The sequence below is a fragment of the Drosophila ananassae genome, chromosome XR (genome assembly GCF_017639315.1).
Source record: "Drosophila ananassae strain 14024-0371.13 chromosome XR, ASM1763931v2, whole genome shotgun sequence".
Classification (NCBI taxonomy): Eukaryota; Metazoa; Arthropoda; class Insecta; order Diptera; family Drosophilidae; genus Drosophila; species Drosophila ananassae.
Genome location: NC_057932.1, coordinates 21,263,542 through 21,288,786, shown reverse-complemented (window position 1 = coordinate 21,288,786; position 25,245 = coordinate 21,263,542). Strand labels below are relative to the sequence as shown.

The 25,245-nt window shown below is 52.0% G+C and overlaps 4 protein-coding genes across 10 annotated transcripts in view; 2 read left to right on the top strand and 2 right to left on the bottom strand.

Moving 5' to 3' along the window:
- The window catches only part of LOC6501958 (nuclear receptor corepressor 2), a 33,678-nt gene extending 14,756 nt beyond the window's left edge, over positions 1-18,922 (top strand). For 5 of the 6 annotated variants that reach the window (XM_014904196.3, XM_001966727.4, XM_032452310.2 and 2 more), the window contains 6 exons: positions 2,901-4,187; positions 11,116-11,245; positions 12,697-12,834; positions 16,237-16,496; positions 16,685-16,777; positions 17,611-18,922. In XM_014904196.3, coding sequence (XP_014759682.1) covers positions 2,994-4,187; positions 11,116-11,245; positions 12,697-12,834; positions 16,237-16,496; positions 16,685-16,777; positions 17,611-17,718 — 1,923 coding nt within the window. In that variant the 5' untranslated portion in view covers positions 2,901-2,993 and the 3' untranslated portion in view covers positions 17,719-18,922. The remainder of the gene's footprint in view (positions 1-2,900; positions 4,188-11,115; positions 11,246-12,696; positions 12,835-16,236; positions 16,497-16,684; positions 16,778-17,610) is intronic. The other variant, XM_044717304.1, reaches the window with a different exon arrangement.
- Positions 15,182-15,723, bottom strand: LOC6501872. The gene has a single exon (XM_001966728.4). It carries the CDS (start codon positions 15,652-15,654, stop codon positions 15,277-15,279), a length of 378 nt encoding a protein of 125 aa, XP_001966764.1. The 5' UTR covers positions 15,655-15,723; the 3' UTR covers positions 15,182-15,276.
- Positions 18,923-19,280: 358 nt separating the features above from the next.
- The window catches only part of LOC6501871 (protein yippee-like), a 50,717-nt gene continuing 44,752 nt past the window's right edge, over positions 19,281-25,245 (bottom strand). For both annotated transcript variants that reach the window (XR_006507708.1, XR_006507706.1), the window contains exons 6-8: positions 20,409-20,452; positions 20,173-20,340; positions 19,281-20,101 (exon numbers count right to left, since the gene is read on the bottom strand). The gene's annotated coding sequence lies outside the window, so the exon portion shown is untranslated. The remainder of the gene's footprint in view (positions 20,102-20,172; positions 20,341-20,408; positions 20,453-25,245) is intronic.
- LOC6501961 (cell death-inducing p53-target protein 1) lies at positions 20,479-24,069 on the top strand. Its single transcript, XM_001966731.4, has 3 exons — positions 20,479-23,602; positions 23,659-23,806; positions 23,863-24,069. Exons 1-3 carry the CDS (start codon positions 23,203-23,205, stop codon positions 23,984-23,986), a joined length of 672 nt encoding a protein of 223 aa, XP_001966767.3. The 5' UTR covers positions 20,479-23,202; the 3' UTR covers positions 23,987-24,069.

Below are 25,245 nucleotides of genomic sequence, written 5' to 3'. Positions count from 1 at the left end.
GGGAAGTACCGGGTATCATACAGGCAGGCACTTAAGACACTCCACTTTCTAGCTGAATCTCAGTCTAGAGATTGAATTTAAATCACCGACAGGCTCTGTCTGCTTGTGCCCCAGTTTTCTCTCAGTGCTGGCTCGGCTGCTGCCGTATCTGCCGCCGCCGTGGCAGTCGTGGCTGCCCAAATAGTTAAAGGGCAAAATAAATAAACGTCGTAGTCGCCTGTCGCCCGTTGCCCGTCGCCTCCGCCGACAAATGTGACGACAAGCCAGCAGAAGAAACAGCTCTCGCCTATAACGATGTGCCGATAATGAAAGAGCAAGTTAATGTTGCCACCACAGTGGTTGTATCTGTATCTCCTGCCGTTGTATCTTCTGCTGTTGCTGTGTGAAATCATTTTGTAGATGCGCGTGATGCGATAGTAACTCCACAACTCCCTCGGCCGTCTCTGGAGCCTGCTCTTGCTGGCATTTGCCTCTCGGCCGAGAGGAGCGCATCTCTCGGGCACACAGATACCTTGCTGCAATGACATTTAATTGCTGCCACAGCCTCGGCACCTGCAAAGAGAATCTGAAAGATAGAAACTTCACACGCTCACACGCTCGGAGCGGAGCGGAGGAAATGAATCCGAAAAATTGTTCCAGTTCCCAGTCGAGTCTTTTGTGTTTCTGCGGCAGCTGGGCCCCTGGAATCTAATCGATTTCGGGCCACAAAGAACCATCCAGAAGATCTTGAAGCGACAGCTGTTGCTCTGCTATTGTCTTTGTATCTAATAGATACATAGCCGGCTCGAAATGTATCTCATAATGTGAGGGGTCAGCTCTCTGGATGGCGGCTGCCTACCTGCCCGAATGCGGCTCAGTTGTTCTCGAAGGAGGTGAGGCCTCGAAACCGGTTCCCGCGCAGATTTATTTGTGAAGTCCTTGCACCTGCAGGACCCAAAGACAAGCCACAAGATACAGGCAACTCGGAGATTACTGCGTTTGAACTTCGATTCTGGGGCTAATTGTTCGCTGCACTTGCCCCACTCCATGGCAGTGCTGCCACGTTTTGGCCAACACATAGGAAGCAGGAAAGCGAGCCAACTCAGGGCCCAAGAAGTGGCAAAGGATAAGCCGACAGGCGGCTTCAATCGGCCAAGTTATTAGCTCCCAATTAGGGCCAGAGAGCATAAAGCACAAAGTGGCAGAAACCTTGAAGATTAATCGGAGGGGAGACAAGGTCTGGAGGCAGACAGCCAGGCCTCACTCGAGCCAGAAACCGTTATCAGCCAGTCAGGGGAGTCGGGGGGGGAGAAGGGATGGGGGAGGCCAGGAGGAGGCCAGGAGGAGGCCAGGACAACTAACTTTGCTTGTGGGCCACGGCTGAAGGGATCGTTGCTGGGCTGGCCAGACAACCAAAGTTAAAAGCCTGCTCTTTGCGGCCCTTTTATACGGCGCCTGTCTCTGTTTTTTGTTCGTGCTTCCCTGGCAGCCCCCTGTGCCTCCGAAGCCCCCCAGGACAGCCCCCTTCGCCGCCTCTGGCCCCTATCTGCCACATCTTTTTGTCTCATTAACATTTGCGCCCCGCAATCACCAGCAGCCGGACCTTGACTGGTGGGGCTCTGCGTCTCTCTTTTTATGGCCGCTTTTTAGAGGACCCCCCCTTTTATCGCCGCCTGTAGTTTGTTGCAAGTCCTCCACGAGGCACCCACTTGTGGCACTCACTTTTTCCCAATTTCGTCCAAAAACTGGCAGAAAAAGAGGCACTTCTTGAGGAATAAACGAAAGAAAGTCTTTTTTTCTTGTAGATTCGATTCTTCGGGCTCTCTGCCCATAGCTAGTCTTCTGCAGAATTCCACGGAGTACAATCAGTCAGCATCCTTTTCTCCCAGTGCATCCCAACGATATGACTTTGTTCCTCCCACTTTTTGCTCTGTTCTGTTGGTTTTTTGCGACCTGGACTCTGTCTGCTGCAATTCCAATTTGGTTTTTGCTGCCCGACTCTTTTTCTGGCCACTGCACTGTGTGCTCTGTTCTGTCCTTGTCGTGTTGCATGTTGCTGCTTTTGTTGCAGTTGTCCGACAAGCGGCACGTACAACCCAGCAGGGCAGGAGGAGCAGACTCCGGACCAGAGACGCAAAGTAAACAGAAACAATTGGAGAGGCAGGTGGTCGGCAGGGGAGCCAGGGGAACCAGGAATCAAGCCAGAGTCAGGAGGACCAGAGTCCTCCCGAAAGGCTGACCCTCAAAGGTTTCGTTTTTTAGGACACATTGTTTGCCTCAAAGCCTGGCCTCCTTCATGTCAATCGACTGCGAAAAAGCCAATTTTTATGAATGTTTGTCGGAAATTGTTTCCTTTTTGTCTGGCGGTGGTCTGCCTCGTGTGGTGGTGGGTGGGTGGACTTCTTCTTCTGGCTCCCCCATAGCCCCCTTGTATGCTCGACACGGCAAATGACCACTTCCCTCTTCACGGCACTCCGTTTTGACGAATTCAGTCGACAGTTGACAGCTCCTGGATCTCCTGCCCCCTCCGACATTGGCAGCAGCTACTTGCATCACAAATTGCATCAGACAGTTTTATTGCAGTTCGATGTGGCATATATTTCCTCCTTCCACGATGTTGCAACTCTTCCGGCTGGGGCTAATAACTTGCCATCCTGTCGGATTAATGAAGGCCGGCCCTCCCTGTTTGGCATCTGAACTAATATGAGCTTCGGAAGAGGCGCCTCCCCCGGGCCTTGTTGCCACAACCGCCGCAGTGGCAAGTGCGGCTGACATATCCCATTACAGCTTCCGCTGCTGCTCGGCGCTCGGAGACAACATCGCCTGCAACAGCTGCTGCTGCCGCTTCAGAATGGCGCAACTTGTGGCAAGTTATCTGCTCTGGCTAACACTCTCTCTCTCTCTCCTTCTCCCTCTTGCAGCCCGGCAACTTGCGTCGTTGGAGGCGCCCCCAACTGTCACGGCGCCAGTGGGCGATAGTCTAATTGAAAAAGTTCTGCGGCCAGCCGGCGAGGATGACTGTGAAGCTGGCGAAGCTGTTCGGCCGCCGCCGCAGCAACACGGAGGCGCACGAGGACCTGCAGCAGCATCAGCAGCAGCATCAGCAGCAGCATCAGCAGCAGCATCAGCAGCAGCACCAGCAACAGCAACAGCAGTTGCACCAGCAGCAACAGCAACTCCAGCATCTGCAGAACCAGCCCCCGCCTCTGCCCCCGCTGAACGCCAACATGAAGAGCCTGAAGTACCTGGAGCACCTGCGCTCCAGCTACCGCTGCCAGCAGCCCGAGGAGGACGACGAGGAGGACAACGTGTCCCTCAGCTCGGCCTGCATGCAGCGCAACCATCCGTACAACAACTCGCAGCGGCCCCTCCTCGGCGACCGCCGCCCCCAGCTGACAGTGGTGGGGGGCGCGGGGGGCAAGAAGGGCAAGGCGGGCGCCGGTCTCGCCCCCTCAGCCATCTCGGCCATGTCGGCCCTGGCCCCGCTGTCCCCGCCGCCCCCGCAGCGCAGCTACATCTCGCCGTACGTGCAGCAGCAGAAGCGGGACAGCGCCCGGGGACTCCATGGCTTCAACGACTTCGACGCCCTCTCGCAGCACCACCTGCAGAGCCCCCCGCTGCAGAGCGGCTACCCCTACGGCAGCCCGCCCTCGCCCACCGCCAAGTCCAGCGACTTCTGCTTCGACCGCCCGGGAGAGGGGCTGAACGCCAACGCCCCCGCCCTGCAGAGGTCCATCGTGGACGTGTCCCTGTCAAGCGACTGCAGCACGGCCGCCTCCTCGCCGTCGCGCTACTTCCACCAGGAGGTGCCCAAGCCGACTCCGGTGCCCCCGCCCGTCGCGGTGCACCAGCCCGCCCCGGCCCATCCGATCGTGTCCAGCGGCAGCGCCTCGCCGCCGGGCTACTTCCCCAAGGAGCTGCCCCAGACGCCTCTCTCTTCATTGGCTCCTCCGGCAGCCCCGCCAGTGGCTCCCCGGGTGCCCCCCAAGGCGCCCTCTCCAGTGTACGCCTCCCGCTTCGAGGACGACTTCTGTATGCGACGCCCTGTCCTGAACACGTTCCACCAGTCGCCTCCGCCTCCTGCCCCAGCTGCAGGACACAAGGGCAAGGACGGGCCCTTCATCTTCGGCATTGATCCGGAGGAGCAGGCCACCGACTACGGACTGCTCTCAGACTCGCCCTCGCCCCAGATGAGCAAGAGTCCCTTGGTAAGTGAAGTACTATCTAGGTGGAGGAGGAGATCGGTCTCCGATCGAAAATCTTTTACTTTCTGGCTGATTGAGATTTGGGGAATGGGTGCCTTTAGAGAGTGGAAGTCTGTCTGCTTTCAGCGAGGTGTCTGTCTGTTCCTTGTGGTGGCCTAGAGAAGCTCACTCACCTGCCACCAGCCACCTGGCAGCTGGAAACTGGCAACTAGTCGCCCCAATCTGGCCGCACTCCCGCCCAAGACACTCCGAGTCGGAGAAACAAACAAACAAACAGTCAGTCAGCCCGTCAATGTCTGCCCATCCCGCCGACTGGCAGCCACCGCCCACCCTCCTCTCTAGGCCAGGGCGGCGGAAATTCAAATTTCGCACAAGAATTAAGTGCGAGTGGCCCGAAAGGGCAGCGGGATTAAAGCGCGCTGCGTGAATTAATAATGAAATGAATTCGCGAATGGCAATTGCGAGGAGGAGGCTGCCGGCGATGAGGACAAGGAGGAGAGCTTAAAGTTGCTCCTTTCTCTCCAAGGAGTTTCAGGAACAGTAGCAATAGGTGTGGAGAGAGGTGGACAGAGGACCTGGCCTCAAAGGGAAGTCGGAGAACCGCAAGAGTCGCCAGGAACCAAAAACCAAAGCCAGAAAGTTGAGTAAAGACACTCGAGTTCCAGCAAGAGTCATTAGCCACGTAATGTAATTATGGGATTTGAATTCGGTTTAAAGGCCAAGATAGGAGAGCCGGAGAGGGGTGGCCAGAGTTTCTGGCCAGGATTGGGAGTGATAAGCGAGAGGTTGCTCGCAAGCAGAGACTGTAAACAGAGACTTTGGACTCCGACTCATGCTCGCAAATATGGAAACTGGCAAGCAAGGCCGGGTTGCGGGCTGGGGGCTGCGGTCTCTGGCCTACACTGCGAGGAATTCCATGCGCGTTTCATTGAGAACAGTTGCAGTGACAATGCCACGCAATCCGAAATCCAAGTCCAATTGCGAAAGCGTCTTCGATTACACGGCCATTCAGAGCAGGCCAGGCCAGACCAGACCAGGCCATATATAATATACGGAGTATCTGTTTATACTCGATATATAGATGCGTGGCGCAAAGAACACAAAGCCAGGCAACTCATTCTGATTCTCATTCTCATGCCGATTCGGATCGATAAGTGAGCCGTATCGATTACACTGCCCAGCCGGGTTCTGACTCACAGACTGGGAAGTTGGGAAATATGAATAGAAAGCACAGTGTTGGGTGGGGAAATCAGTTGCGAAAGAGGGAACAGCACTTTCCCAAGACCAGGTGCGATTGATTTGATGGCATTCGTCAGATACTTTTGTTCTGCACTTCTTGCAACTGCTGACTGGCACTGGCACTGGCACTGGCACTGGCACTCGAATTGTGCCACTTAAGATCAATTTACCTTCCAGCGCGGAACAGCGACGAAAAACAAAGCATTTAATGAAATATTTGCGAGTGCTGCAGCTGCAACTGCTGCCAGTTGGGTAATTGGCTGCACTGAGACAAAATGCAGGTCACAAGTGCAGCGTTTGAGGGCGACCCGAGCAGCCGATTTGCATATCAACTGGGCTCTATACGTTTAGTCATCCGGGGCCTATGCCTGGGGGCTGTGGCCCAGAGTCTCTGCGTTTCTTTTCGTGTAAGTCTCTTGCCACATAGTTGAGTTGTTTTGGCTCGCGTCGTCGGACTGTCTGACAAAGTCTGACCGTTGATTGCTGCCCCTCGTGGGGGGGGGAGTGGAGTGGCTGCCAGATGGGCCAGCGGTGGCCGAAAGCAACCTGGCGCGACCAACTGGCTAGCTGGCTTTCTGGCTTTTTGGCTAAGTGGCCGAAAGATGGCCGCTCTAGCCGGTTTTCGGCGGCCATGAGACACCACCACTTGCAACACTTAATGCAGCGCTTCAGCGATATTTGCCCAAAAAGTTTCTGGCCATAACCCGGGCTGGCAAGTCGAGGGCGTGCTCCCGGATTGATTCCCGGCCGGAGCTCCATTTGGGCAATAGCTTTAATTAACTCGATGGGCTGGCATAGATGCAGATGCCACTGGAGAGCTGGAGCTGTGTTCTAGCCAGACATCTGCCACAAGAGTGGGACAGCTGTGGCAGCCAGTTGCCAGTTGCCAGTTGCCAGTTGCCAGTTGTGAGTTGCAAGTTGCCAGTTAAGTGCGAAATTGGGGTCGTCATCTTCCGTGCGGCACAGCGAGGGGCACGCGGAGAGAGGTCTGGAGAGGCGGACGGACAATTGTTCCAGTTTCGAAAGGAAGAAGTCCATTAAGAAGAACCGAATAGCTCCAGAACCAGGCGCTGGTCGAGCGATACTTTACCAATACTTTTCATCGCAGTGGCACTAGTGTTGTGCCGCCAAGTGTGGCAGGAAGACGGAGCCCCACTAGCTGGCTGTCATCGCAGTCGTTGCATGTGTAATTTGCTGAATTTTTAATTATGACACAGAGTACGGGGCACAGAGCGAGATACCAATCCGAAAAGGCGGCGGGCGGGAGCGGGTGGCGGGAGGTGCTGTGTGTACGGATTGCAGGTTAATCTGCCGTGTTGCATGTTGCATTTGCCAGTTGGCAACTTATCTAACTGTCAAGCGGTCTCTCAAAGCCGCTTTAAGCCCCATTCCCACCTCGTAGTTCCCACCACCCAGGTCCCAGCTCCCAAATGCCAAATCAATGTGCCAGCCGGCGCAGGAAGGGGAAGGGTTACGTACGGACTGGGATTCGGATTCGGGGATTACATTTCCATGGCATTCATTACGACCTGCACTGCACACACAGCAGAGAGTAGGGAGTTGGGAATCTGCAAAGAGAAAATCTTATAAATATTCGCGCGCAAATCAGACTTAATTAAGATCAAATAGAAGCCCTCGACGGGGCGGAGTACTGGTGACGAACGCGCCTGCCGCGCCATGAATATCTGGTGTCCATTTTGGAACAGACCAGACTTGACAGTGACTGTGTTGTGGAGCTAGGGAGCCTCCTGAGGAGCTGGAACATCAGTGACGAAATCTCCCCCAATACCTGGTATCAGTTTCGGTGACGAAGTCCAATTATTCGCTGCAAGTCAGACTCAATTACGACAAGGCTCCGAACTAAAAAACCAGAGATTGTGTGTTGCACCTGCTTCGGCGCTCTGTCATTGACATTTCAGTGCGGTTGTTGCATGCGGCTTTTGTCTGGCGGTTTGGCCGTTGATTGAAATCGACCAGTGGCTGCGGCGAGCGGCGAGCGGGACTCCTAATGCAAAAACACTCGCAGACATAAGCTGCATGCGGCAAGTGATTTATTGGCCGGGCCGACCTGCCGCTGCCTTTCGCCAATAACTCCCGAAACCCATCGCCAGTGAGTCGCCCGGCTCTTCCAATCTGCTGACAATGCCAACAAAGAAAGCTGTCAACGCCATTCAAATTGTCAGCGACAGCAGCTGGCATTCTGGCCATTCTTTTTGGGAGTCTGCAGCACCCACAGCCCACAGCCCACAACTGCCCTGCAACAAGTAGTAGTCGGGCCGTCCGCCGACTGCTCTCTGCATTTATTAATTGCGCCACTCCGCAGAGCCAATTAACTTGGCCGGGAAACAATTCCGTCGCATACTCTCGGGCCTGGGCCTGGGCCTGGGCCTGGGCCTGGGGGACAAATAAAAACAGAAACACCTGACGGGTCAGGTCAGCCAGGAGGACAAGAGTGCCAGACTGCCACTGGCCAGCACCAGAGAACAAGATAAATGTTAAAAGTTTAACCTACACGGACTACACGGCGTATGAGCAATGTGCAAACAACACGGCACGGCACGGCACGGCTATACGCCGTGTGCGGCTTAAAGTTGAATGGATTTTAAATGGAATGGAGGGAATTTATTGATTAAAACAAATGATGACGCCACTTCATTTACTCGCGGCGCACAAAGGCCTTAATCGGATGGGATTTGTGCGAATGGCTTTATTAAAAAGGGTTCTGGAGCTGGAGCCTTTGACGGCGGCGGGCGGTGGGCGGTGGGCGGCGGGCGGCAATCAAGTGCCTGGAAATGATTAAATTTTCATTTAGGACCAGTGCAGTGGGCCAGTGCAGGTGCCTGCGATGTTGCATAATGCTGTTATTACAAGCATGTGTGGCACCTGCACTCCATGCCAACCCCCACCCGCCTCGCTGACAAACTCTTGGCCGAGATACAGAAACTAATTCCATGTCCATTTCGGCGCTCAACAATTTTGCTCGCCGGCATTATTGCTGCTGTTTAGTTTCGGTTTTTGCGGTTGTGCTTTTAGTTGCAAACAAGGCATGCTTGCATCCCTCTCCCCTCCCTCTGTCTCGCCCCTGGCCACTCAGTGTCTGTGTTTTGAGGCAATAAGTGGCATGCCATTAAATAGACCGCAATTTTATTAGTTGCTGTTGCATCAAAACAAAGGCGAAAACAAGTCGGAAAAACGCAAACGAGGTTACCTCTCGACCAAGCAACTATTACAGCCGCTGGTGGTCAGCGCAGCAGTTGTATCTGAACACACTCTGCTCCGCTCTTGGCGCCAGAGGGTGCCAGGGTGTCGGGGAAAAGGCGTCATCTGTCGAGAGGCTGTCGATTTGGGCCAAAGTTCAGCCGCCACAGTTTAGATATTCAAAACAGAGTGTTCATGAATGAAAATGGCATCAGTTCCGATGGGAAAACATCTATTCCAAATTGAGATACAGCCTGTATTTGTATTTGTTGCTTTTCTTTAAAGAGAAGCCCGTCAGGTTTGTTTACTTTCCCGAAAAGGAAGTAGCCTGCTATTCGCGCCTTATTACACAGACTTTTGGGTATTTTTCACGCTCTTGACAGTCTGGCAGCCGAAACTTTGACCCATTTCTCAAGTTTACGACTCCCGCGCAGTCCAAGGCCTCGTCCTTGGACTCTAAGCGGGATTTACAGGCGAAACTTTTAATGGCCGGCGCTGACAATGCGAGGGGACAGGTCGGGAGGGGACAGGTCGGGAGTCCACAGGACGCAGGACGCAGGAATTCAATAACTTAAAGACACCACAACCACTATTGATTGCCGGCTGTTTGTTTTATTTCGGAGCTGGCTTGTTGGCTCTGGCCAGAAGTTTTTGAATAAACTTCCTTGCCAGCAAGGTCCTGGGCTTCTAGCTTGATTTATTTCATTTTTTAGGCCGGGGCTCTGGGAAAGTTTTCGAGTTGAAAAGAGTGACTGTTTGCAGTGACCACGTCCTTGCCTCCTTGCGTCCTTGCGCCATGCGTCCTGCCTGGCCATATTTCTCCAGCAATTATTCGAGCCAACTGCCCGGCTGCGAAGTCAAGGGTTAGAGCCGCAAACTTTTGGCTAAAAATGCTGGAAAATTGCGCAAAAAAGCGGCTAAATAAAATTACAAGTACATAAGTATTTTTGGAAAGCCAGCTGGAAAAGCGAGGGAAATATATTAAAAAGTTGCATATTTACGGCGGCCGGAGAGGGGGAGGAGCAAGGTCCTGCGAGTCCTGTGAGTCCTGAGAGCTTGTGACACGGCCCTTACGGTTCGAGGGCTTATTTGGTTTAATTCCGACACAGAAGCACTTCTCTTTGGCGAAAGTTTGGGCTTTTTGTGTTCTCCGGCAGCAAGTTGCTGTCAGGACTTGGCTTGGGAGCCGAACTTGGCTCTGACTTTCGGCCAAAAAGAAGTTATGTATCTGCAGAGGAATTATTTTTAGTCGGCTTACGGAGCAAGTTTAATTTAATTTAATCCGGGGGCGGGCAGAGTGAGGGATCCTACGGAAAGTTGATCAAAGTGCCAGCGCCGAACAGAGCCGGAAAGCGATGTGCCATTTCCATTTAGTTCTCAAGTTAATTGCCAGATTCGGCGATTAGACTGAACTGAAGGCCGTCCCATCTCCCATCCTATCCGGCACTTGCCGAAAAGGTCAATCGAAGGCTCTTGGCCATCGATTGTATTGGCGCTTCTCCTTTTGTGCCAGTCGGGCGATATTATCGCCTAACAAGCGGAAAATGGCCAGCAGGAAGGAGCAAGGACGTGGACGTGGACGTGGACGTGGACGTGGACGTGGGCGGAAAAGTGCGAGAAGGTCTCCTCGAGTTGGCGACAAAATGTACAGCAATTTAGATATTGATTCGGATAGCGTGCGGCAGCGTGCGGATCTGGCCCAACTCCCTGCCCAAATCGCAACTTAAAGTGCCATCCACACTTGCCGCTCCGCAATCTATAATTTATACCCATTGGATTAAATCGTGCAATATTTATTCATCAGGCAGCCGTCGGGCCGTAATTAATTTAAGCGGAAAGTTGGTCTGGCCACTAAACGCTTTTGATTCAACGCAACGAGCAGAGAGCGGCCAGTAATAACTGGGGGCCGTAAATTAAATGCAAAGCCAGGACCTGCATTTCGTCCTTTTTTCCGCTCACTGAATAAATAAAACTGAATATTTTGCGCAATAATTGTGGCCACAAGACAAAAAATAGACAATGGGGAGTGGGGATTAAAGAGGACCTCTCCCGGCCCACTCCCAGCAGCGCACTCGGCGTATACGCAATTTTCTGTCGCGCCCCTCCCGCTCTCCGATGCTGCACCACTTCCAGTCGGTCTGTCTCCGGGACTCTGCACTTCCCGGAGAACAGCTGCCGTCTTCTTGACTAATTTGTATGTGCATATTAAGTAGGTCTTTCGGAGGCGAAGGTGTCGCGCCAGGCATTAGTTCACACCCTCCGATTCACACCCGCCCTCTGGGCCACCACCCACCCACTCGTGCAGCTTCAATCCGTGTTGCGTCCTTCATTATTTAATTGCCACTCTGGCCAGGGGAGCGCACGGGGCGTATGCGCAATGTGTCAGGCAATCGTCAAATGTTGATTGCCATCTGAAGTGTGTAGTTTTGAGCCCAGCTTTAAGTTTCTCCCACCAAAATTTAACCCTCCCCGACCCCACTTCTCCCCTCCACAGCAACAGTCCCTGAGCGACACCAGCGCTGCCAGCAGCGGCCGCGGCTCCCGGTTCCTACTGCGGAAGCGCAAGTCCAAGAAGGCTCCCGCCGCCGACGAGGACCCCAAATCTGAGAAAAACTCCAAAAAGGGTAAGTACAAATTATGATGCGAGGACTGAAAAATAATAGAACCCTTTTCATATCCGTGTTCCCCACATAAGGCCACTAGTCAAGTCCATATCTCGGCCAATTCCCATCTGATCTTAAAAAGGGATACCTTAAAAGAATCGTGGTTTAATTCCCTTTCAATCCCCATCAAAGTCCTGGAACAAAATTTTTGATCCCTATTTTTCAAATTTTCCTGATGGGACCCCTTCCAAAATCCGTATTCCCCATATGGGGCCACTTCCCATGTCCATATCTCGGCCAATCCCCATCTGATCCTAGAGCGAGACACCTTAAAAGAATTGTGGTTCAATTCCCTTTCAATCCTCATCAAAATCCTGGAACAAAATTTTTGATCCCTATTTTTCAAATTTTCCTGATGGGACCCCTTCCAAAATCCGTATTCCCCATATGGGGCCACTTCCCATGTCCATATCTCGGCCAATCCCCATCTGATCCTAGAGCGAGACACCTTAAAAGAATTGTGGTTCAATTCCCTTTCAATCCCCATCAAAATCCTGGAACAAAATTTTTGATCCCTATTTTTCAAATTTTTTCCGATGGGACCCCTTCCAAAATCCATATTCCCCATGTGGGGCCACTTCCCATGTCCATATCTCGGCCAATTCCCATCTGATCCTAGAGCGAGACACCTTAAAAGAATTGTGGTTCAATTCCCTTTCAATCCTCATCAAAATCCTGGAACAAAATTTTGGATCCCTATTTTTCAAATTTTTCCGATGGGACCCCTTCCAAAATCCGTATTCCCCATATGGGGCCACTTCCCATGTCCATATCTCGGCCAATTCCCATCCGATCTTAAAGAGGGATACCTTAAAAGAGTCGTGGTTTAATTCCCTTTCAATCCCCATCAAAATCCTGGAACAAAATTTTTGATCCCTATTTTTCAAATTTTTCCGATGGGACCCCTTCCAAAATCTGTATTCCCCATGTGGGGCCACTTCCCATGTCCATATCTCGGCCAATTCCCATCCGATCTTAAAGAGGGATACCTTAAAAGAGTCGTGGTTTAATTCCCTTTCAATCCCCATCAAAATCCTGGAACAAAATTTTTGATCCCTATTTTTCAAATTTTTCCGATGGGACCCCTTCCAAAATCCGTATTCCCCATGTGGGGCCACTTCCCATGTCCATATCTCGGCCAATTCCCATCTGATCCTAGAGCGAGACACCTTAAAAGAATTGTGGTTCAATTCCCTTTCAATCCTCATCAAAATCCTGGAACAAAATTTTTGATCCCTATTTTTCAAATTTTTTCCGATGGGACCCCTTCCAAAATCCATATTCCCCATGTGGGGCCACTAGCCATGTCCATATCTCGGCCAATTCTCAACGAATTCTAAAGCAGAATGTCTAAGAATTTTGAACTCAAGTCCTGGTTGGGAAAACTAATGAATTTCTCAATTTTCTTCCAGCTGACAAACGCAAGGAGCCGTCGGTCAAGTGCGTCGTTGTGGGCGACGCCGCCGTGGGAAAGACGAGCCTGATCCAGTCGTATCTGGAGAACCGCTTCAATCACGAGCACGTACCCACGGCCTCGGACATTTATAATGGTAAGTGTGTGGCGCCACAGGCCCTTTCAACAAGTCGCCGCCATTTGGCGTTCTGCCGTCCTCCTTTTTTTTTTGTAAAGGGGCGTGTGTTCGAGGATTCGGGGACTCAGGGATCCAAGGATTCCGCTTGGAGTCGCACTGACTGCCTAGCTAGGGTTTCGGGCACGTATATGAATTTTTCATTTTGTTGAAAACCAATTTGTGAAATCCGTAGCAGGTTTTCCGTTCGAGGGATGTGTCGAAATGTGCCGGAAGTGGGGAAATTATGTTCGGCTGCCGGCTGGAGGGGAGGGGGTGTGTGTTTTGGCTTTTCACGAATTTTAATGAACGGAAAATTGGAAATTGAAAACTGTGGCTATTCGACAGAAGCGCCAAATATGCAAACTTGACTTTGTTTAGCCTTTTTGTGTTTCACCTTTATCCCGCCCCCGCCCCCGCCCCCGGGCAATTGATGGAATTATGCTTAGACACCCCCTCCCGACCCCTACCCCGACACTCGAGGCTGCCGGTAGCTAGTAGCTCGTCCTGCCCCAGCCCCCCCTCCCTGGGCTGATTTTAATAAAATTTTGCATGAATTTGCACTTCTCTGCCCTTCGGGGGCTTGGCGCCAAAAATTGTGTTATCAGAGGGGGTAGGTGGGGAAGGGTTTATGCCCGGCAGATAATCGTCGCTGCCACGGAGCTTCCCAGGAACTCCTTTCCGGCTGCCACAGTGCCTAATTAGTCCTTTGAAGCAGATAATTGAAAACAGGCTCAATGCAGGACGCAGGCGATTCGATTACAATATTTGCTAATGTAATATTTCCCAAGAAATAATAAAACTCTTCTTAAGAGCCACTATTCAGGGTCCAGGATGTCTTATCCTTCGTCCTTTCCCCGCTAAGTTATTCATACGACGTGTTGCCATCCTTGGACTGCGAATAGTTGGCGTAGTTTCGTCTGAACTTTTCCCGGAATCTGCCTGCTGGATGTGCACTTGCGCTGCAGACTTCGGCATAGTTTCTGGCCATTAGCCGTAAGTTTTGAAACTAATTAGGGGCCAAGGTGTGTGTGGGTGGCGGCTAATTGACTTGGTCCGACAATAGGTGCGTGGAGTGGTTGGGTTCTTCGCTAGCTGACAGCATACTTTGGGGCGCAGCGCTCTCATCAGGTCTCCACTTTGTGGAGACTAGCTGGAAAAAAGCGTTGCCTACTTTTGGGGCTGTCTTAGAAGGCTACAATTGTGCTGGGAGGAGAGTAGGGGATGGCAGGAAGGAGCAGCTCAGGCTCAATTTGGTGTCAATAAGATCTAGCAGGAGAGGGGAGTGGAAATGGGGAAAATGGAAAATCCAATCCAGATCCTGGGAGCCGGCTTCTCGGCTCACAATTACACAATTGCTCACTTTTCCGCCGCCGCACACACGAGACGATGCGTTGGCTCGAGTTCCCCATTGAGCAGGACCCAACAGTAAGGCGAAGTAACCGCTAACGACGCCCCAGCCCTTTGTCCCGGCGGCCGCCATTGTCTCGGCCTGCTCCTCTTTGTTCGCCGCCGCGTAAAGCGATTTTCAGCTGAGCTGGCAAACAATTTCCCTTTTGTAAGCGAGCGCGGGGAGAGCTAGAAAAGGCATTCAATGCCACATCCTTGCCACGCCCTGCCACGCGCCCTGCTCCTCCTGTCTGGGGCATTCCGGCATTGATTCACTTTCGCCTCTTGCGATAGTCGAAGGATATGGGATGCCCTCCCAACGGAGCTCCCTCCTCCCGAGGAGCTGTGTTTGTTTCGGCTCGACCCTTTTTGTCTTTATCACAATGAAATTATGCGGAAAATGCCGCCCTAATGGGGGGAAATGAGGTGCATTTCTGGGGCAATCACTCCCACATACATGGCATATTTTGGGCCACCAGTGGAGTAGTCCTGTGCCAGCTCTCGGGCCTCGGTGCTGGTGCCTTTGCCCCCCAAATGTATTGAATTTCAGGCGCTGCGCAAATTAAATTTATTTTACATGAGCAGACCCATGGGCCTGGCTAGCGAAGCGACCTTCGCTGTAAGCCGGCAGCCTGCAACCTGCAACCTGCAACCTGCAACTAGCAACTAGCAACTAGCAACGTGCTACATGTGGCTCGTGGAGGCGAGGAACTGATTAAAAAATCCCCTGGCGGGGCAGCAGCCGGGAAAACCTTATTTACGCAGTCCAAACAGTCGGAGGAGGCACTGCATCGAATGAAAGCCTGCCATGATTAACTTTTAGATAGGACATGGACATGGCAGGGGGGCGGAGGGCGGAAGGGGCTTAATAGGGCGCCGTCGGCGAGGTCAAATCTGCTTGGCCGGGCGTGCAGGGCACTGAGAGAAAAGAAGGCGAGTCTTACATGAGCCACCATTATATTCTGGTTGAAATTTACATTCCGGTCGCCAAAGAGAACGATTGAAAATCTATAAAATCCAGGTAGAAACCTAGGTCTACTTGAGGGGCTTCCCGGACTCGGGGAGGGGCTCCTTGGCGGGCTCCATAGCGGGCTCCTTGGCGGGCTCCATGGCGGGCTCCTTGGCAGGCTCCATGGCGGGCTCCATTACAGGCAACATTGCGGAAGCCACGGTCCCGCGGTCTATGTCCTCCGGGCACTTGCCATCAGCCAGACGGGCAACGCCTAGGACGCCCATGGTGGCGGCCAGACTCATCATGGTGTAGCTCTCGAGCGGCTTGGGGCGCTTCTTGGACTGGACCAGCAGGTAGGCGCCGATGCCGAGGAGGCCGAACCCACTGTAGAGGCGGCAGGCCAGGCAGTTGAGCTCCTCGGACACGTTGTCCTTGTACCAGGCGGAGAGCTTCTCGAGCATTTTGCGTCCGATTCGTCGACGAGCAGGGGAATGACTGAGCAGAGCCGACTTGCCTTTCCGAGCTGGAAATGTTTCCAGTGTACTCCGGCAAACACAACGCCTCCTTTCGTCCTGCTAAGCATCTCGTTCAAATCATTCTCGCTTGCGTTTAAATATGAATGTTCTTTGCACACTCTCGGCCCACGTGGGGAGTGGCTGTGGGGGAGGGCGCTGCTCCCTCTGCCAGGACGAGTCTCCCTGCCAGGACGAGTCGAGTCGAGTTTTTACTAATTTACCCAGCCGGAGTCTGGCATTTTTCCCGCCCCTCCCGACTTTAAGGCTCTGCAGGCGCAAGGACTCCCAAGGACTCTCTAATATATGCGCAGAATACCTGAAAATACAGGCACATATGTTGCGAAAGTCCTGCCCTCCGACAGCCTGTCCAAAGGACAATTTGCATATTTCGAAATGGAATTAAAGCGTCCACAAAATGGGGCGAAAATGGCACACCTCGAGGTCCTGGCAGACATCCCACATGCAACGGAACACATTTCAATACATTGTAGCACAGATTCAATAACTCCTCCTTCTGACTCCTTCCAGCCGACGTCAATGTGAACGAGAGTCCTGTCCACGTGACCCTCTGTGATACCTCCGGGCAGGACACCCTGGATCCGCTGCGCGAGCTCTGCTACCCGGACAGCGACGTCTTCCTGCTGTGCTTCTCGGTGGTCAGGCCGGACTCCTTCCAGGCCATCAAGGACAAGTGGGCCCCGAAGTTCGCCAAGTCGAAGGCCTCCCTGATCCTGGTGGGAACGCAGGCCGACTTGCGCACCAACCGGAATGTCGTCAACAAGCTCAAGGTGCGTCGGAGGCCCAGTTGTGGCGCCCAGATTTTGATTTGATTTGATTTATTAAGCCCGCCGCGAGGGTTCTTATCATTACTTATCTGGGCTGCCGGCTGCCGGCTGTGCAATTCAAATATTTATGAAATTCCTCTCCGGGTTCATCTGCCGGAGGCTGACTTGATTTCGTCCTCTTCTCCTTTCAGACAAGCGGCGAGAAAGCAATTTCGTATGTCGACGCCTGGGATTTGGCAACATCAATTGGCGCCAAATACATCGAGACTTCGTCAGCCACACAGGTGAGTCTGGAGTGGGCGTTGGGGTTGGGGCGCCGGGAGGGTCCTGCGACTGGAGCTCCTCATATTAATTAAAGCCGAAAGGCTGGCGAGCCGCCGCTCTGCCTCCGACTGTCTCGGGCAAACACTTGAAGAGATTTAAAGGCGTTAGGTGGGCAGTGGAATACCCTAGCTCCAGGGCAGAGGTCCTTCGGAAAATGCTCACAAGTAAAATGTGTTCTGGGGCGTAGGTCCTAGGAAGAGTACTTCCCCGTTGGCAGTGTATCCTAGCTAGGGAAAAAGACGAAAAGCAAACTCACAGCTCACTAGGGCTCCCTCGGGAGCTGCCCAAGCATTCGGTGTCGTCCTTTGAGTCGCCTTGTCACCTGGCACGGCTCACAGACACACAATAATCATAATTGTGCGGTTCCCGGCTCTTGGCTCTTGGCTCTCGGCCAGGGAGCGTGGAGCGGGGAGCGGGGAGGACCTTGTATGCCCCAACACTTCCGAATGAATGAGGTTCTTCTGCTCCTCAGCCGTGCGCCTGTCAGTCGAGCATTGCACTCTGCGCGGATTTCCCCAAAGGTAGCAGCAACCTCCCCGCAAAAGACGAAGACGGGCCCCAGCGAAGATGGAGCGATTGAAACAAATTGTAAAGTTCCTCGCATCCAGATGATGGCGACAACTTGCCGGGAAAGTGCTATGGCAGATGAGAGGTAGTCGGGGGAGGGCAGGGCTCCTAAACTCCTAAAAACTGTCACTCACAAACGGACTGTGGACTGTGGACACTCCAGGGCATTCAATTTAAGCTCAACTCAAATATGAAACACTAATACTAATTAATTCTCTCTCTCAAGCAGGACAAAGTCAAGGATCTCTTCGACACAGCCATTTGGGAGGGACTGGCTCCCACCACGCTGCCGCCCACGCCCTCGTTCTGGAGGAAGCTCTTCTGCCTGGCCTGAGAACCGGAAACTCCACTCGACGCGCCACGGCGAGCTGGAAAACTCATTTTTTGTTACACTCATCATGCTACGACTTCTCGCGGGGAACACCTTTTATCTCCGACCGGAAGCAGCAGGCGGCAACTCAACATGCGCCGGTGGAACTCTAATTTGCTAGCATAGACTTCTATTTAAGACTCTTCATATTCGAAAAATGTTCGTTAGAATCCCTAATCGGATTGCTCCCTCCATTTAACTATTTTGTGCTTCTAATAACGACAAGTGGTGTTGACAAATGTTTAACTTGAATCCTTAAATGACAAATTAAGTTTGTGCAAATATGTACTGCTCATTAGGACCACCTTTGTTACTAAAATTGTTAGCTGGAACCCCTAGGTGGGAAAGTTCTACCAACTCCACGAGAGAGGACTTCGTTTTTTCATATCTGAACTGTTAATAAAACTACTTATGTCAAGAATTTGTTATTAGAATGCCGAGTCGGAGAACCCCTCAGTTGCACTCATGTGAGGATGAAACTTAAATTTTTTTGCAAAACCCCTTACTTTTATAAACAAATGTTAGTTGTACCGTTGTGTTTCCAGTTACGACTTCTTGTATTGAACAACTTAGTTAGTTAGTTGCTTATATTATCTTGTTTAGCCAGTGCTATCAGTGACTTGGATGCACACAGACTGATTTACCTTTTAATTTACCCCTAATGGAATCTTAATTTATGTAGTTACTTGGTATATATAGAAAATTTATAGATTTGAGTTTTTTTTCGATTTTATTTAATATTAGTTTTCTGTAATTAGAGCTAGTTCGATAGGCCTTTTTGTATCGCCCAGACCCACAGAAATGTTAAAACATCATTCCATTTACCATTAGCGAGTAGTTTCTAAGAAATCATAAACTTCAAACAATGTAAATCGATGGCAACATCAAATAAAAGCGCATCACAAAAACGTAAACAAACCGTTTCAAAAGTTATTTCACTCGTTTCAGTCGATTCGCGTCGAAATCCGACCTAAAACGGCGAAAACACCACAAAACAATTCAAATTTGCCGCTTTGAGTCGAGTTGTGTCACCCGCCATTTTATAATTCGCAACCGGTTCAAGCGCGGAAAAGTATAAATAGAGCGTCGCTGCACCGGGGTCCTCTTGCAAAAACCTTAAGAACTCTGCCATTTTCCATCCGATTTGGATGGGAGTAGTCTTAAACGATTCCTGGGAGCCGCTTTAAGCGATTAAAACAAAAAAAATTCAAGATTTGTACATAAAAAATTGTTTGGTCGAATTTGGGAAATTTTTTTGTTTTAATCGCTTAAAGCGGCTCCCAGGAATCGTTTAAGACCACTCCCGTCCAAATCGGATGGAAAATGGCTGAGTTCTTATGGTTTTTGCAAGAGGACCGCGGTGCAGCAGCATTTCTTTTATAGTCGCCCGACGCTAGAAGCGGTTGGGAATTATAATTTCAAGGGAGCGACGGCGCAGCCGAAGGCGCGAAATTCCAATTTTTCGGAGGCCCTATCTCGGCCATTTCTCAGCCGATTTCGATGCGGAATGTCTCAAACGAAAGAAATTGATCCCAATAATGGGTTAAGATGACCATTTGGCCATTACATTTATTATTTACAACAACAATCTTGACTTGGCTAATACCGTTTTGGCCAAAAACATGTTATGGCCAATGAATACAAATTTTTTGGTCGCAAATCGGTGGGGATTGTTCTTCTGGACCGTTTAAGGCAATTCCCGTCAAAATTGGATGTGGATTATCGAAAAGGATCAAGGATTTCGTTTGAATTTCAATTTTTTCGGTTATTTTTCGATATTTTGACATTTCTCATCCGATTTTGACGTGGAATGGCTCTAACGATGCGGAAGAGCAATCCCTAACGATCTGCTTACATAGATTTTACAATACGATACAATTTTACAGTTTTCCTCAATAATTAGGAAGCGAAAACGGACATTTCTTATCTTCTATTCAATTCTATAGGTATTGCGGCGCATGGAGGTGCAGGACGAGATGCAGGTGATGACTGGAGTGATGCTGACGTCTTGATTCCATCCTGTTCCATCGCTGGAGAAATTTGGGAGCTGCAGGGCTTAGCGAGGCTTCAGCAGCAGCGTCAGCGGCGGCAGCAATAATAACAAGACTCCTCCACTCCTGACTGGCAAGTGCAGTGCAAACATTTTCACAACGTCTGGCCAAATCTGGCTGGCAAACAGCATTAACTGCCTGTCGACGGCCCGAAGACAGCAGCCAGCAGGCCGCATTCTGCAACTTGAAGCATCCAGGCATCCCCGACTGCAGCAGAATTCTTCGTAGGCCATAAAATGGAAATTGCAAGTCGACGGCATTGCGGAGGCTTACTTCCAAACGGCTTACTTTCGTGCCTGCACAGAAAAAGGAAAACAATTACAATAAATCAATAAGGGGGGATAGTGGGGCGGGATGTGTGACTCACCCTGTCATGATCGAGATTTATGGCTACTTACAAGCTCGGAACATGCGTTATGGCAATAAATAAACAATTTATTAGACAAATATTTTATGGCAAGGAATTGCGTAGCGGCCTGGTAGGTCCTGGCATATGACCCTGCCTGTGATGGCTATCTCCGGAGTACAGTGGTGCCTAAAAAGGAAAGCCTGGTTAATTTGCGGGTAATTTTGAATGATACCGATGCTGTGAACAATATTTACGAGCTAGGATCTGCTTCTGCGGGCCATCTCCAGGACAGTAGGGCCTAGAAAATAAAATGCATCATTAGTTGGTTGTAAATAGGAACTAATACTATTAGCTAATGTATATAAAATTTCAGATAATTCCATCACAAAGTTAGCTTTAAACTTCAAAATCCAATTTCAAGAAGCCTGACGCCCTTCCCCGAATGTTATTTTTAGCCCCAGTGTCCGTGAGGTCTGTGTCCTTCCAACCTGTCCAGATGTCACATCGTTTTGAGGGACGGCTGTGTAAAATATTGAACGGATCATTCGATTCGATTCGAGTCGAGTCGAGAGCTGGAAATTTTGGAAAGTGCGTGCAATCGTCCATCGATTGTCTGCCGAATGGTTCACCTTCCCGTGTTGGTTTCTGGTCTCGGATTTAAGTATTTTCTGGTCTTCGGACGTGCCAATAGAGGAGAGACTGGCGGGCCGTCGGATTCGAGGCACGCGGCTATTTATGTGGGTCATTCACGCGCACGGGATGTGGACCGCATCCGTGGCCCCAGACCGAGTGTGTAATTTACTTAGAAATAGATACAGATACGGACACGGATACGGATACGGATACATGTGGCACAGATACGCGGCTGGCAGACGCGCTTAGGTCCGGGGGTCGCCCCGATACCCTGTAATCCACTAGCAGATGGCACACATTTTGGGCTCCCCGAAGGGTGGGGCCACTCCTAGCCCAGCAATGGGTATCCTGCGAGTCGCCCTCTTTGGCAGAGTCCTCCTGCAGCTATTGTTCCTTCAGCAAGTCGAGAGCTCTTGCGAGGAGGCTAAAACTTATAATCATGGCATCATCAACAAAATTATCGTTTTGCCACAGACCTGGGCCGGGCCGGGGCCGGGGCCGGGCGGAGGGCTGCCCAGATACACTCGCCATTTAAGAGCATAAAAGCGAAACGTGCTCCAAATGTGAATTACTCGCGTCCCAAAACCCACACACGCACACCCTTCAAGTGCCCGGGGTGGTGTGCGAGTCGACTCTGCTCTTTGGCTCCGGTTTGGCTCATAACTTTAACTATTTTACTCGGAACTCGGAACACACTCGACTCCTTCTTTGTTCTCCCTACTTTGTTTTCGTTTCCCGCTCCAAGAGGGAGCGGGGAGCAGGGTCCTGCCACCTTTGGAATTCAGGGTGTGTGTGTTTATTTTTTCGGCAAATTAACAAGCCAACAACGCCACCGGAACTCGCCACTTGAGGGTGAAAATTTATAGAGAAGCGAGTGGCAATAAAATATTGGAATCGAACAAATAAAGTAATGACGGGCGTCTTTAGGGCCTCGCACGGATGAAATCTCGGATTTAACGATACTACTTCCGCCTTCCGGCGCCCCCCCTGGCACTCCACTGACTCCCCAGCCGCACCTGTGTCTGTCTTTTCATCTCAAAGTGGCACCTCCCTGCCGTGTAATTGAGGCACGGAAGAAGTCGCAATCCCAATCCCAATCCCAATCCCATTCGCAATCGCAATCGCAGTTCGCACGAACGCACTTCCTCGCAAATAGGGATACCATTCGGAGGCGAGATCCTTTGCCGCTAATTGCAATTACTTCAAATATTATTTTTATTTGCACACATTTCCGCGCCAAAAACCGCAATCAGCACGGCGGAGGCCAATCGGGAGGTAGGGGTGTCGGGAGAGCGAATCGAACGACTGCCAAGCAGAGCGGGGGTGGGCGGGGGTCCTGCGAAGGACTAAGCCCGGCCCATGAATATTCCAGAGGCCGACCTTAACCCGTCTCCCGTCCGCCCCCGGGCATAAATAGCATATTGACGTCGGAAAGCGGCTCCGAGCGGCTCGGCTGTCGCATCCATTTACCGGCTTGTCCAAATCAGCACCTGAATGCATCAAGGACCTCCTGGCCGTCACTTCCAATTGCAGTCGCCATTCACAATCGTCTGGCGTGGCTGCTGGCCGATAAGCCACCCCGGGCATGCCGCCCCCTCGCCGGCTGTCCTGTGTGCAATAAATCAAACATCAAAGCGATGGCCACCTCGGAGTGGAAGGCGGGTTTATGCAGCGACAGTTGCCAAAAGGCACAAACATTTCACAGAGCAGCTTCAACTGCAAAGCAATGGCTTTCAGATGGATCTCCTTTCCAGGTCCTGGCCCCTGAAACACGCTTTGATTTCAGCCCGAAGCTTTTTCTTCCAGCGCAGCCACTCGTTCATATGCAAATGTATTATTTTATTATAATTTCGACTAAACCTTTTAGTTTTTTTGGCTCTCCGGCACCTGCATAAATTTACCTGCATGCCGATAAAGTTGATTAAATGCAAAGTGGAAAGTGGCAAGTGGCAAATGGCAGGTGGCAAGTGGCAGTGACAGAGGCAGTGACAGGCGGCGGGGAGTCCTTTCTGAAAAAGGCTTTCAAAGGCGACAGGGGCGGGCAGCAGCAGCAGCATACTTTGCAAATAATGGAAAATTCAACAAAATATTTTCATAAAGGCGGGCAAAAAGCGGCCAGAGAGCAAATTAATTATGAAAAGCAATAAACAGTCAGCGAGAAAGTAACAAAAACGAGCGCTTTTTCTGACAGTGCAGCAGCCATGCCACTGAAGAGCCATGGCGGGTGTGGACAGTGCTTGTCGGAGACAGCCCCGCCGGAACGGCCAGCTGGTTAATTGGCGCGGAGTCCACTTATCGACAACTGTTTTGCGGCGGCCTAATCCGCGCCAGAGCCCACTCCCACTCCCATCCAGAAACAGAAACAGAATAAAAGCGGCGAAGGGCCCGGCTTTCCGCTAAGAAGGGTGCTGCCCGATGGCCGAGGAGAAGCACCGCATGCTCTACCAGGGCCAGGACCCCGCAGCGGACCTCCCCCACCACCCTCTTCAGAGCGCGCCCCTGACGCAGCCCCCGAGCCCGCCCCAGCGTCCGCTCTCCCTCTCGCCCTCGGAGCCGCCCACCTACGAGGACGCCATCGCCCCGCCGCAGGTGCTCGAGAACTTCGGTTACTCCCCGGACCGCCGCAGGACGTTCTTCGCGGAGCCCCAGCACATAAGGAGCCGGATGGCCGAGTTGGCCGTGGAGGAGACGCACTTCAGCCGCGAGGTGCTGCCCCAGCTGCAGACCATTCCCGAGCAGGACGAGGAGCCGCCCGCCCTGCCCCCCAGGCCGATGCCCGTCCACCCACCGCGTCTGCCCATGCCGGAGGTGCGCAGTGAGTGCCTCAGGTGCTTCCTTAAGTCCTGGTCCTGATCTTCTGCTCCCCTCCAGATTTCTTCGCCCTGACTCCGCAGCCGAAGCTGGGCGACGCGGCGGCGGACATCATGTGCCCAGCCTGCGGCGAGAGGATCATCACGGAGGTGCGGAGGACCCCCAACGCGCGGACCAACGCCCTGGCCGGCTGGCTCTGCACTTTCGGGTGAGTAGCTCCTCATGTATCAGTGCCTGGAAGGATCTCCAAACGCTATTTGCCAGCTGGTGCTGCTGCGCCTGTGTGTGTCCCTATTTCCTCAACTTCTGCCGGACGACGAGCCACTACTGCCCCACCTGCAAGGTCTTCCTCGGCTCCCACTACCCGCAGGACCGCTGCCGTCAATAGGCATCGGACACGTCCTCCGGGACCTAAATCCTGGCGCGTCCGCCCGTGTATGTGTAAATAAAGCCTCCCCGTACTGGTTCCGATGTCGATGCTGGTTCTGATTCTGATTCTGGCCCGACCACAAGGACTCGGGGCTTATTCGCTTGTAATGAGTAACGGAGCCTGGCGCGGCCGGAAATTGTGCCCGCAAATCGAATTGCCAGTCTAAGCCCTGGCTGCTCGTCCTGCGTCCTCGTCCTTCTCCGCGCCCAAAATGATGCATAACTGCCCTAAACAAATTGCCTCGTCATCACTCCGGTTTCGGCGAACAGCGAGAGCCTCTCCTCGCACATCCTGCCGCGAGGAGTGGGTTGTCGCTCGTTACTGATACCCTCTACGGTTCTCCAAGGATACACTCTAGAGCGTGTCAGTTAATCACTCCTTTTTATAAGCCATGCCTTAGAGTAAGTCATAGTTATCCCTTAAAACCGATTGTCCTTTAATCACGCCAAAGTAAACAAGAAACAGCTAAAGGACAATGGACCCCAGACTCTGATCTGTGGAGTAAACTGCCTCTGAAGGGTATCCTTCCAGCCATGTCCTTCATTGGAGAATTTTGCGCTTTGAGTTCTGCGCTCATTCCAGTGCGATTTGCGGGCTTTGCGGCACTGGCGGGAGACACAGGATGCGTGAACTGCATTCGGATCGCGAGGACGTGGAATTCAATTAGCGCCTCGTGAGATCCTGGCCCAGGGGCTTCGGCTACCCGGAGGGGTAGTCTGCTGAAAACCAGAACTCGACAACTAGCCGGGTCACAGAGTCGGGGGCAGAGTGGGAGTCAGAGTCGGACAATAATGGCCATAAGCGCATTACGGCCGGCGTTTCCATCACATCAAGTATACGCCTCATTGTCCGCGCTGGAATGCCCCAGCGCCAGAGCAGCTCCGCAGCAGTCACAATAGCCATAATGGCCACAGCCGCCACAATAATAACAATAACAATAATAACGTGCCGCGGAGAAACAATGCCGGCCGACATCTCTAATTAGATTAGCTCCGCGAGGCGTTTGCTTTCTTTGTCCGGAAGGCCATAAACTTCAAAAGCAAATAGACAAGATACACTTTCTGCGGGCTCCGGGCTCCGGGTCATCTGTTCTTCCTCCACCCCCCAGTGTGCCAACTGGGGCACAGCCACGGACAAGTGATTAGCAGCCACTGACTCCCTCGGACTTCCCCAAGGCCTCTCCTAGCTCCTCCGCTCATATAAGCATTCATGTCCTG